This window comes from Lonchura striata, chromosome 28 (assembly GCF_050655825.1).
Source record: "Lonchura striata isolate lonStrDom1 chromosome 28, ASM5065582v1, whole genome shotgun sequence".
Classification (NCBI taxonomy): domain Eukaryota; kingdom Metazoa; phylum Chordata; class Aves; order Passeriformes; family Estrildidae; genus Lonchura; species Lonchura striata.
In genome coordinates, this window is record NC_140730.1 from 2,521,464 (window position 1) to 2,533,740 (window position 12,277).

The 12,277-nt window shown below is 50.6% G+C and overlaps 1 protein-coding gene across 4 annotated transcripts; it reads left to right on the forward strand.

Annotated features, from left to right (window-relative positions):
• Positions 1–214: 214 nt before the first annotated feature.
• On the forward strand, positions 215–12,277 carry SGTA (small glutamine rich tetratricopeptide repeat co-chaperone alpha). Of its 4 annotated transcripts, none has more exons than XM_085562335.1 (12): positions 215–240; positions 1,145–1,336; positions 2,191–2,294; positions 2,458–2,542; positions 3,030–3,129; positions 3,962–4,066; positions 4,800–4,938; positions 5,861–5,923; positions 6,811–6,848; positions 7,602–7,691; positions 9,014–9,129; positions 11,199–12,277. In XM_085562335.1, the coding sequence occupies exons 2-11, from the start codon at positions 1,237–1,239 to the stop codon at positions 9,126–9,128; spliced, it is 939 nt and encodes a 312-aa protein (XP_085418461.1). In that variant the 5' UTR covers positions 215–240; positions 1,145–1,236; the 3' UTR covers position 9,129; positions 11,199–12,277. The 4 variants fall into 4 exon arrangements, with proteins under 4 accessions (XP_085418461.1, XP_077644945.1, XP_085418462.1 ...); XM_077788819.2 differs by having other exon boundaries at positions 11,229–12,277; XM_085562336.1 differs by having other exon boundaries at positions 217–251.

A 12,277-nucleotide genomic window follows, 5' to 3' on the forward strand; every position in this document is an offset into this window, starting at 1 on the left:
ATCCCCGCCGCGACCCTCCGGGCCGGCCGGGAGCGGGCGCGGGGCGGGCGCGGAGCATCCCCGGGTCCCGCCCGCCCGTTCCCATGGCAACGCCCCCGCGCGTTGCCGTGGCAACGCCGGCATCTCTATGGTCCCGCTGGGGGCGGGGCTTCCGCGCCAGGCCACGCCCATTCCGGTGCACCGGGGAGGGCGGGGCGGCGGGCGCGGCGCATGCGCAGTGCGGGAGCGCGCCCGGCCCAGGCGAGTGTCCGGTGAGCGCGGGGGAACCGGGACCGGCACCGGGACCGGGGCTGAGCTCCCGCCGGGACCCTCCGGTGCCGGGCCGTGCTGTGCTGCCCGCCGCAGCCGCCGTCCTGCTCCGCCTGCGGGCAGCGGCACCGGAGGGCACCGGGACTGGGATGGGGAACCGGGGCACCGGGGGCACCGGGGCTGGGCCCCCGCCGGGACCCTCCGGTGCTGGGCCGTGCTGTCGGGGAACGGGAGCTCCCGGGTCGGGGAACGGGATCCCAGCCGGGCCCGGGGCTGCTCCCGGGTCGGGGAACGGGAGATCCCGGGTCGGGGAACGGGAGATCCCGGGTCGGGGAACGGGATCCCAGCCGGGGAACGGGAGATCCCGGGTCGGGGAACGGGAACCCAACCGGGCCCGGGGCTGCTCCCGGGGCTTCTGGTTCCGCTCGGGTCCGTGGGACTCCGGTGAAACGGAGCTCGTTCCTCGCTTAAACGATCCTGGCTGTGCTACAAACCCACTTAAGGTCCGGGGCTCGCTTTCGCTGCCCCGGGATCACTGGAATTCCCAGCCTCGGGAATTTTTGGGCTCTCTGTGCTTTGGGATTTTGGGATTTCTTTCCCTTTTCCCCGCCAGGACAGCCCTGGCTACCAGGGGCTACCAAATCCCTCCCGCTCTTGGCTCTGCTTTCAGGAGCAAGAAAATTGGGAATTTTTCCTGGTGAGCTCCTCAGTGCTCCCAGGGTTTCAACCCTCTGGGTTGAATCCAGGCCAGGAGAATTCCTAAGGAATATCAGGAAAGTTCTGGAGTTCTTCCCTGACCGAGAGGACAGGGCAGCTCCCTCATCCCCCCAAATCCATCCTGGCCTCCTCCGAGGCACAGCAGCAGCAAACCCCTGTTTGCCTTTCCCCGCTCCAGCCCAGCCTTGGAGCCTCTGCAGGAATTTTTTGGGACACCAGGAGGAGGAGGAGGAGGAGGAGCCCGGCCCCTCGCAGCCCTTCTCTCCCAGCATGGCAGACCAGAAGCGTCTGGCCTTCTCCATCATCCAGTTCCTGCACACCCAGCTCCAGAACGGGAGCATGTCTCCAGACGCTCAGGAGAGTTTGGAAGGTGGGTGCATCTCCCAAAATTTGGGAGAATTTTCGCCGTTGTCTCCCTGTTTTCTACCCTTGGCTGGGCTGCTGCCGGTGCTGAACCTCGCTGGGATTTCGGAGTTGATTTTTCCTTTTTTGGGGATTTATCCAGGGGTGCTGGTGGTTCATGTGGCTTCTGATCTCTTCCAAGAGCAGCTTAGCTGGGGACAGAAGCCTCCCTGATCCCTGCTTGGAGACTCAGAGGGTTCATCCTAGATGCTGAGCATTCCGTGGGGTGGGAGGTGGGAATTCCCCAGCTCCAGGGAAGCTTTTTGTGCTCCTGGCCTTGTTTCTCCTCTTCTGCTCCCCAAAAATCCCTCAGGGTTTTTCCAGGCCCTTCCAAAGGACAGGGATCTTAAAAGGATCTCCCTAAGGAGCTTAAGGTTTAGTCCTTGGTTTGTGGGTTTGTCCTGGTGAAAGGAGCGTGGCTGTGGGGTGCTGGGAGCGGGATATTTTGGGATGTGGAATGTGGCAGGAGGCTCTCCTTTCCCTGGGAGCAGCTTCCCGAGCCTGAGGAGGGAGGAGGTGGCTCCCAGAGCCAGGGGAATGTCTGGGTCTCTCCCTGGAATTCTGGGCCATTCCCACATTCCCAGCAGTGGGAATGCTGCTGCAGCCCCAGCAGGAATCCCTCGGGATGGGAACTGGGGTTGGCTCCATCCAGGATATCCAGAGGGAAGCTTTGCCCAGCTCTGAGTTTTACCAAAATCTGAGGGTACAGCCCAAAAATCCCATCTGGCGTGGGGAAAGTGGTGGGGTTTTTCCTGGTTTTTTTGAGAGATGAGGGAGAGGGATGAATGTTTATTAATTAATGACCTGATTCTCCTTATCCAGTGGCCATCCAGTGCCTGGAAACAGCCTTTGGGGTCTCCATGGAAGACCAAAGCCTGGCTGTGTCCCAGACCCTCCCCGAAATATTTGAAGCTGTGGTAGGGAAGGTGAGTGAGTGCCCTGGAACGTTCCCTTTTCCTTAAGCTCTGCTGGATTTTCCTGGAGGCTGCTGCTCTCCTCAGGAGCTCCGTGTGGGAGGGGAACGTTTTGGGCTGGAAAAATGGGAATTGTGGGAATGCTCAGCTCAGCTTCTCCCTCTCTCCTTGGAAGGAGCCGGAACACTCCAGAACGAACTCGGAGCCCGTCACTCCCTCGGAAGATGATGTGGCTGAAGCTGAAAGACTCAAGACTGAAGGTACCAAGCCCTGGAGCTGCTGGATAACGAGGGTTTGGTGCTAATTGGGAGGGGATCTCAATTCCCTGGCACCTGAGGAATGCTTGGAATGGAGGGGAAAAACAAAATGTTTTCGATTTCTGCCTCTTGCTCCGTTTGGTTTGCAGAAGTGTGGGGAGATTTTGCTGCCAGGGATGTTGGAGCAGTGGGATTTTTATCCCAAAAACCCTGTGGGGTGTGGAGCAGAGCATCCATCCCTCCTGCTCTGTGCGTGGCTTTTTCCTGGGAAAAAGTGGGATGAGTGTGGATGCAGCACTTCCCCCCTGAGCCAGCAGCTGGGGTGATTTTTTTTGGGATGCAGCATCAGGAATGCTGGAATTTCCAGCACAGCCTCGCAGCTGGACCTGCCCCACGCTGACAAACCTCTCCCCTGTGCTATTTCCATGGATCCAGGCCTTTGCTTTGGTTTATCCCAGTTCTTTTCCATCCTTTCCCACCCTCCTTTCAGGAAACGACCAAATGAAGGCAGAAAACTTCGAGGCTGCCGTGTCTTTTTATGGAAAAGCCATCGAGTTAAACCCAGCCAACGCCGTTTATTTCTGCAACAGGTACTGAGCAGCTCCCCCAGCTGCTCCCTGCTGGGATCCCAGGCTCTGGAATGCCCCAAATTCCCATTTTTCTAATGATTCTGTGGAGTTTCAGAGCAGTTCCTCGCTCGTTTGTGGGGTGGTGCCCTGCTTTTGGTGCCTCCTGGGATCTCTGGGTGGGGAGTGGGCATGGAAATGAGCTTTATTCAGCACTGGAAGGATGAGGGATGCCAGGGAGTGGGGTCTGCTTCCATGCAGAGTGGGATATGTTGGGAATTCCGGGTGGAATGAGGAGCTGGAGGCTCCTTGTGGGGAATTAAGGGAGCTGTGTGTGCAAAATCAGCCGTGGAAGGGGGGAGGTCTTTGTGTTCCTCGGGCAATTCTTGGATAAAACAAACTTTGAACTTTAATTTGATGGAATTCCCTGCTTGTGGTGGGAGCTCAGATCCAGCTGGCCACGGTGGGACGGGAGTTTTGGGTGGGAATTCCTGCTTTTGGCTCTGTGGCAGCATTTGGGGCTGGTGCTTGTGAGAATTGAGAGGTCGAGCATCAAAGCCAACCTCAAAAACCAAATATTTCCTCTTTGGAATGTGGGGGAAACTTTGAAAAATTGAGGGATGGGGGAAACCAGGGGGATTTTTCTCACCTGGAAAATGATCCTGGAATGTCACCAGGAGGAGTGAGAACCTGGAATGCCACCAGGAGTGAGGAGTGAGAACCTGGAATGCCACCAGGAGTGAGAACCTGGAGCAGAGCAGAGCTGAAGCTGGGACTCTGCTCACACCTGGGGGTGATTCCTGGGATTTTCCAGCTCCTCAGCATTCCCTGCTTCCCTTTTTCCCTGTTTTTCCAGAGCTGCTGCCTACAGCAAGCTGGGGAATTATGCAGGAGCAGTGAGGGACTGTGAGCGAGCCATCGGCATCGACCCCAGCTACAGCAAAGCCTACGGCAGGATGGGGTGAGCAGAACCCAAAAAAAACCAAAAAGTGGGAGATTCCCACTTTTCCTCGGGAATTCTGGGTCCCTCGACACCCCAGAACAAGGATTTTATAAAAATTCCTGCTGTTTCAGCTTTTCAGGGGGAGAAAAATGTCACGTTTTTCAATTTTTAGGAAGTCGATGGGACAGCAGTTGGATAAAACAAGTGACCCAAAAATTCCTCTGTGACAAAGTCAAAAATCAAAGATTTTTATTTTCTTTTCTGCTGGAATTTTGATTTCTTATTTCTCAATTCTGAGAAAGTTGGTGGGGACAACTGCATTTAAGCAGTGCCATAAAAAAAAAAACTCTCTATGATTTTGATTTTTATTTTCTTTCCACCATTCCTGATGGAATTTTCAATCCCTGGACACCCCAGAAACAGGGATTTTATAAAAATTCCTGCTGTTTCAGCTTTTCAGGGTGGAGAAATATTTTACATTTCTCAATTTTTAGGAAGTTGGTGGGATAGCAGTTGGATAAAACAAGTGACCCAAAAATTCCTCTCTGACTTTGATTTTTATTTTCTTTTCTGCTGGAATTTTGATTCCCTGAACATTTCTTATTTCTCAACTCTGAGAAAGTCGGTGGGGACAACTGCATTTAAGAAGTGCCAATAAAAAAAACCCTCTATGACTTTGATTTTTGGGCAAATTGGGCAAAAGAGATGACAAAAATTCCTCTGTGACTTTGATTTTTCTTTTCTTTCCCAGCTTGGCCCTGTCCAGCTTAAACAAACACACAGAAGCTGTTGTTTACTACAAAAAAGCTCTGGAGTTGGATCCGGACAACGAAACGTATAAATCCAACCTCAAAATAGCTGAACAGAAAATGAAGGAGACTCCCAGTCCAGTAAGTCCTGAAATTTGGGAATTTATTAAGGTCCAGAGAGGTGCTGGAAGGTTTTGCAACAGCAATTTCCACTTTTTTGTGATCAAATCTCTCCAAAATTCAGCTTTTTTTTTAAATTTTCCCTTTGAACAGCAGGAATCCCTGGGGTTTTCCAGAGCCCTGTCAGGGTTTAAAGGTTGGAGCTGGGATCCTGCAAAAAACGGGGAAGGATTTTTCCAACAGCCTGGAGAGACAGGATGAGGGGAATGTTAGGAAGGGTTAGGTGGGATGATGGGGAGGATTTGAGGATTTGAGGGGCTGGGATGGAATTCCTAGAGAATTTGGATTCCTGGGAGTGTCCCAAGGAAAGGCTGGAGAAGAGAAGCTCCATGGATGAGGGATGGAGAGACAGGACACAGGGAATGGATTTAAACTGGGAAAAGGGAGATCCGGGTGGGATTTGGGGGAGGAATTCCTGCCTGGGAGGGTGAGGAGGGGCTGGGACAGAATTCCCAAAGAATTTGGATCCCTGGGAGTGTCCCAAGGGAAGACTGAAGAAGAGAAGCTCCATGGAGCCACTTCCAGGGGGTTAAAGGCTCCTGGAGAGGGATTTGGGATGAGGGAATTAGGGACAGGACACAGGAAATTGATTTAAACTGGGAAAAGGGAGGTCTGGGTGGGATTTGGGGGAGGAATTCCTGCCTGGGAGGGTGAGGAGGGAATGGGATGGAATTCCCAGAGCAGCTGTGGCTGCTTCATCCCTGGGAGTTCCCAAGGCCAGGCTGGGACAGTGGGAGGTGTCCTTGGCTGTGGCAGGGGTGGGAATGGATCCTTTCATCCCAGCCCGTTCCTGCTGGGATTCCCTGGCTCTGGCAGCTCTGGGAATGAGGGATGGGAGTTGGGAATGAGCCCTGACAGCAGCTCTGGATTTTCTCTCTTCCAGACCGGCGGCCCCGGAGGGTTCGACTTGGCCGGATTGCTGAACAACCCCGGCTTCATGAGCATGGTGATTCCAGATCCGGGGATTCCCTGGGATGGAGCTTCCCTGGGGGCTCCCCGGGGTGGGATTCCTCGGGATGGAGCATCCCTGGGGGCTCCTCACATGGAATTCCTTGGGATGGAGCCTCCCTGGTGTTGCCTCACATGGAATTCCTCAGGATGGAGCCTCCCTGGTGTTGCCTCACATGGAATTCCCTGGGATGGAGCCTCCCTGGTGTCTCCTCACATGGAATTCCTCGGGATGGAGCCTCCCTGGTGTCTCCTCACGTGGAATTCCTCGGGATGGAGCCTCTCTGGGAGTTCCCCAAGATGGAATTCCTTGGGATGGAGCATCCCTGGGAGCTTCTCACATGGAATTCCTTGGGATGGAGCATCCCTGGGAGCTTCTCACATGGAATTCCTTGGGATGGAGCCTCCCTTGAGGCTCCTCACGTGCAATTCCTTGCGATGGATCCTCCCTGGTGTCTCCTCACATGGAATTTATTGGGATGGAGCCTCCCTGCTGTCTCCTCACATGGAATTCCTTGGGATGGAGCCCCCCTGGTGTCTCCTCACATGGAATTCCCTGGGATGGAGCCTCCCTGCTGTCTCCTCACATGGAATTCCTTGGGATGGAGCCCCTCTGGAAGCTTTTCCCTCTCCCTGGGGCTGTGTGGGAGCTGCTGCTGCTCCCTTGAGCTCACACAGGGCTGGGAATTTCTCCTCAGGCTTTTCCCAGGTTTTGGCAGGGCCTGCTCTGCTTTGGGCTTATCTTTGCTCCTCTTTTTGCCATTTTTCCCGTTTTCCCCCTTTTCCTGGATTCCCAAGGATTCCCAGGCTTCCCCACCTTCCCTTCGGGGCTGATCCCACCCCGTCCCTGCTGCCTCACCCCGGTGTTGTTTTTATTCCCCACAGGCCTCCAACCTCATGAACAACCCCCAAGTACAGCAGCTGTGAGTTGGAATCCCCATTTTATTTATTCCCTCTTGGAATTCTGGGTTTGGCTTTTCCCACCGGGAGCAGGAGGGAGTTTGGGCCAGGAACGTGGAGGGGGGCTCGGAACCAGCCCAGTTCCCTGAGCTGGGGGGGTTTGGGTGCTCAGGGAGGTGCTGGGAGAGGGATTGGAATAAAATAATTCCAGAGGGAAGTGGGATGGGATGGGTCACGGCCCTGGAATTGGCTCTGCTGCGGTTTTATGGGATTTCAGGATTTCCCAGCTTGGTTAAAATGGGAATATTCCCATTCCTGGATGGTTGTGAGGAGCAGTTCCCAATATTTGAAAAAAAAAGGATAAATTCCTAAATCCAAGGAGGGCTCAGGCCGTTCCTGAGCATCCCTGCGGAGCGTGGCAGGAGGGACAGACCCTCTGGAGCCCCAGGATCCTTGGATTTTGGGATGAGAGCACTCAGCTCCCTTTGGCTTCCCCCTGCTCCTGTGCCTGGAGCCAGCAGGAAATCCAGGGAATTCTCTCCTGGATGCAGAGCAGGGAATGAGCAGGGCTGTAATTCCACGAATCTGGGAATATTGACATTATTATAATGATTTTATTGATTTATTGTTCAGCTTAATTACTTCTTTCCAGCTGACCCAGGGAAAGCTGCCGCAGGAATTCCGAGATCCCCGGGCTGGGAAGTTGCTCCTGTTCCCAGGTGAATTTTTTGGGATTTTTTTTTTCCCAGTCCTGAGTCCTTCCTTTCCCTCCCCAGGATGTCCGGGATGATCTCGGGAGGTCACAACGCCATGGGAGGGGCCGGGAGCAGCCCCTCCACCAACGACCTGGCCAGCCTGATCCAGGCGTGAGTGGGGACGGGGGGGACAGGGTTTGGGACAGGGCTGGGGACAGCGGGGACAGGCTGGGGACATTTGGGGACAGGCTGGGGACAGCGGGGACAGGCTGGGGACAGGGCTGGGGACATTGGGGTGGGGCTGGGGACAGGGCTGAGGACAGCAGGGACAGGCTGGGGACATTGGGGACAGGGTTTGGGACAGGGCTGGGGACAGCAGGGACAGGCTGGGGACATTTGGGACAGGGCTGGGGACATTGGGGGACAGGGTTTGGGACAGGCTGAGGACAGTGGGGACAGGGCTGGGGACAGTGGGGACAGGGCTGGGGACATTTGGGACAGGCTGGGGACAGCGGGGACAGCACTGGGGACAGTGGGGACAGGGCCAGGGACAGCGGGGACAGGGCTGGGGACACTGGGACAGGGCTGAGGACAGCAGGGACAGGCTAGGGACAGCTGGGGACATTGGGGACAAGCTGGGGACAATCCAGGGGAGCAATCCTGGATCCAGGGCTGGAATGTCCCCGGGTGTTGCCTGTGTCCAGGTGTCCCCATGTCCCTGTTGTCCCTGTATGTCCCCGCTGTCCCCAATGTCCCTGCTGTCCCCAATGTTGCCATGTGTCCCCGTGTGTCCCCACATCCCCGCTGTCCCCATGTGTCCCCAATATCCCCTGTGTGTCCCCAATGTCCCCGTGTGTCCCCGATATCCCTGTATGTCCCTGTGTGTCCCTGCTGTCCCCATGACCCTGATGTCCCCGCTGTCCCCGCTGTCCCCACTCTCCCCAATGTCCCCATGACCCTGATGTCCCCGATGTCCCCTGTGTGTCCCAATGTCCCCGCTGTCCCCACTGTCGCTGCTGTCCCTGTGTGTCCCCGTGTGTCCCCATGTCCCCAATGTCCCCAATGTCCCCAATGTCCCCGTGTGCCCCCGCTGTCCCAATGTCCCCTATGTCCCCGTGTGTCCCCAATGTCCCTATGTCCCCAATGTCCCTGTGTGTCCCCGCTGTCCCCAATGTCCCCGCTGTCCCCGCTGTCCCCAATGTCCCCGTGTGTCCCCGCTGTCCCCAATGTCCCCGCTGTCCCTGCTGTCCCCGTGTGTCTCCAATGTCCCCATGTCCCCAATGTCCCTGCTGTCCCCACTGTCCCCGCTGTCCCCAATGTCCCTGTGTGTCCCCAATGTCCCCGCTGTCCCTGCTGTCCCCGTGTGTCTCCAATGTCCCCATGTCCCCAATGTCCCTGCTGTCCCCAATGTCCCCGATGTCCCCAATGTCCCCGCTGTCCCTGCTGTCCCCGTGTGTCCCCATGTCCCCAACGTCCCCGTGTCCCGTGCCCAGGGGCCAGCAGTTTGCCCAGCAGATGCAGCAGCAGAACCCGGAGCTGATCGAGCAGCTGCGCAGCCAAATCCGCAGCCGGACCCCGAGCGCCAGCAACGAGGAGCAGCAGGAGTGAGGTGGGATCAATGGCTATTGATCATTGGTTATTGATTGGTGCGGTACAGGAACTGATCACTCAGTTCGAGTCAGGCAGGAGTGAGGTGGGATCAATGGCTATTGATCAGTGGTTATTGATTGGTGCGGTACAGGAACTGATCACTCAGTTCGAGTCAGGCAGGAGTGAGGTGGGATCAATGGCTATTGATCAGTGGTTATTGATTGGTGCGGTACAGGAACTGATCACTCAGTTCGAGTCAGGCAGGAGTGAGGTGGGATCAATGGCTATTGATCAGTGGTTATTGATTGGTGCGGTACAGGAACTGATCACTCAGTTCGAGTCAGGCAGGAGTGAGGTGGGGCCAGTGGCTATTGATCATTGGTTATTGATTGGTGCAGTACAGGAACTGATCACTCAGTTTGAGTCAGGCAGGAGTGAGGTGGGGTTAATGGCTATTGATCCATTGATTATTGATTGGTGCAGTACAGGAACTGATCACTCAGTTTGAGTCAGGCAGGAGTGAGGTGGGGTTAATGGCTATTGATCCATTGATTATTGATTGGTTCAGTACAGGAGCTGATCACTCAGTTCGAGTCAGGCAGGAGTGAGGTGGGATCAATGGCTATTGATCCATTGATTATTGATTGGTTCAGTACAGGAACTGATAACAGCAGTTCGAGTCAGGCAGGAGTGAGGTGGGGCCGGTGGCTATTGATCCATTGATTATTGATTGATTCAGTACAGGAATTGATCACTCCAGTTTGAGTCAGTCAGGAGTGAGGTGGGGCCAGATCAATGGCTATTGATTGATTGATTAATTCAGTACAGGAATTGATCACTCCAGTTTTAACCAATCAGTAGGGAGGTGGGGAAGGATCAATGGCTATTGATCCATTGATTTATTGATTGATTGGTTCAATACAGGAATTGATCACTCCAGTTTTAACCAATCAGGAGTGAGGTGGGGCAGGATCAATGCCTATTGATTAATTGAATATGCAAATTGATAAATTCAGTTTTTCTCAGGAGTGAGGTGGGACAGGCAGGTATCAATATTCATTTATTTATTAAATAAAGGGATTGATAATTTCAGTTTTAATTTATTTTTATTATAAAGTGTCACTAAAAATGCAAAATGCAGGAATTTGATCCAAATTTCCTTGTTTATTCCTTGTTGAAGTTATTAAATAAATGGTTGTGGTATATGAAAAATATTTCATTAATAATGAATAATTGTTATTAAAATTATTATTTATTTATATATTAAATAAATAATACATTTTCTTACTAAAGTTATTAATTTATTTTAGTTTATTTAAAATATTAAATCATTACTTCTTATTGGAAATTAATTAAATATTTAAAATAATTATTAATAACTAATCATTGTTACAGTTACTAAATAAGTTGTTCTTGTTTATGAAAGTATTATGTAAATAATAATTACTTCTTATTAAAGTTATTAAAGAAATAATTATTACCTATTTGAAGTATTAAATAAATAATTATTACTTATTTATTAAAAATAGAAAATCAAACTGACTTTAAAAACTTGTTTAAAAAATTAGGGTAAGATAATTATACTAATTATATAAATATATGTTATATATTTTTATATGTTACTATATAAATATTAGAATTATAATAGTAATAGTGAAATGATAATAAAATTAATAAAATGAAAATTAATTTATATAAATTCAAAATAAATTTGATTGAAATACAACAAAGTAATAATTTAAAAATAAGATCAAATTATAATAAATTGAAATATAATAAAATAAATTTAAAATAAATTTGATTGAAATAAAACAAAGTAATAATTTAAAAATAAGATAAAATTAAAATAAATTGAAATATAATAAAATAAATTTGATTGAAATAAAACAAAGTAATAATTTTGTTAAAAGATAACATTAATATAAATTGAAATATAATAAAATAAATTTAAAATTAATTCAACTGAAATATAATGAATTAAAGTAAAAATAAGTAAGTTAAATGAAAATAAATTATAATTTAATTAATATAAAATTAAAATAGAAGTAAATAATACAGATTAATCGGATGAAATTCCCTTTTCCCCAGGTGAATTCCCTGTTTTTTCTCTCTCTGCAGCCCCTGGGAATTCCAGAATTTGTTTTTCCAGCTGGGAGCCACCTCCATGTTGCCAATTCCGGACTTGGAAGTGTCCAAGAGGGGGAAAAATCCCAAAATTCCAACGGATAAAAACCACAAAAATCCCCAAAACTCCCCGTGCCCCGCATGCCTCCGAAAATTCCTATTTTCCCTTTTCCCACCTTTATTTTTTGGTTTTGTTTTTTTTTCCTGGCAGAACAAAACTCAAAATTCCGCTGGGAAATTCCCAAATCCCTGCGGGATTTGCTGCTGGGAGATTTTTATTCCTGATTTTTTTGGGGGGTTTTTTTTGGGTTGTTTTTTTGGGGTTTTTTTTTGGTTTTTTGAGGATTTCCAAGTGAATTCTTCATTCTTTTGCTCCCCATTTTTCCCCCTCGGGAGCCACTTCCAAGAAGTGTTTGAGTCCTCGGAATTCCCGGGATTTTCCACCTCTGGGAACGAGGATTTTTCCTCCAAATCTGGGATTTTTGGGAATTTTGCTGCTCCCCTCTCTGGGATCTGTGGGGCAGTCAGGACTGAGCCTTCCCCAGGTGTTTTTTTGGCGTTTTCCCATCCCAAAAAAATCCTGGAAAAATCCGACAAAACGGGAATTTCTCCCATGGAATGTGAGCAGGGAGGGAGTGAAGGTGGTTTTGTTTTTAGCGTGTTTAAATGAGTTTTTTCCGAATTATTTCGATTTTTTTTTTTTTTTTTAATTGCATGTCAATGGTCAACCTGGCTGGGCTGGTGGGAATCCAAAATCCCCCTTTGGATCCAAAATCCAGGATTTGGACAGGGAGAATCTCCTGGAGCCAAATCCCAGCTTGGTGGGGGGGGTGACCAGAGGGATTTTTTTATTTTTTTGTTAAATCCAGAATGGATTTAAATCCAATTTTTGGCTCCTGGGGCAGGAGGAGCCCCTCTGGAAGGTTCGGGAGATGGAAAAAATCATGGAAAAAAAGTGATTTTTTTTGGTCAAGGCTCTGTGGAATTCGTGTGGTTCGTGTCACTCGTGAGGAATAAAAACCATTTGGACACTTTGGTTGTTA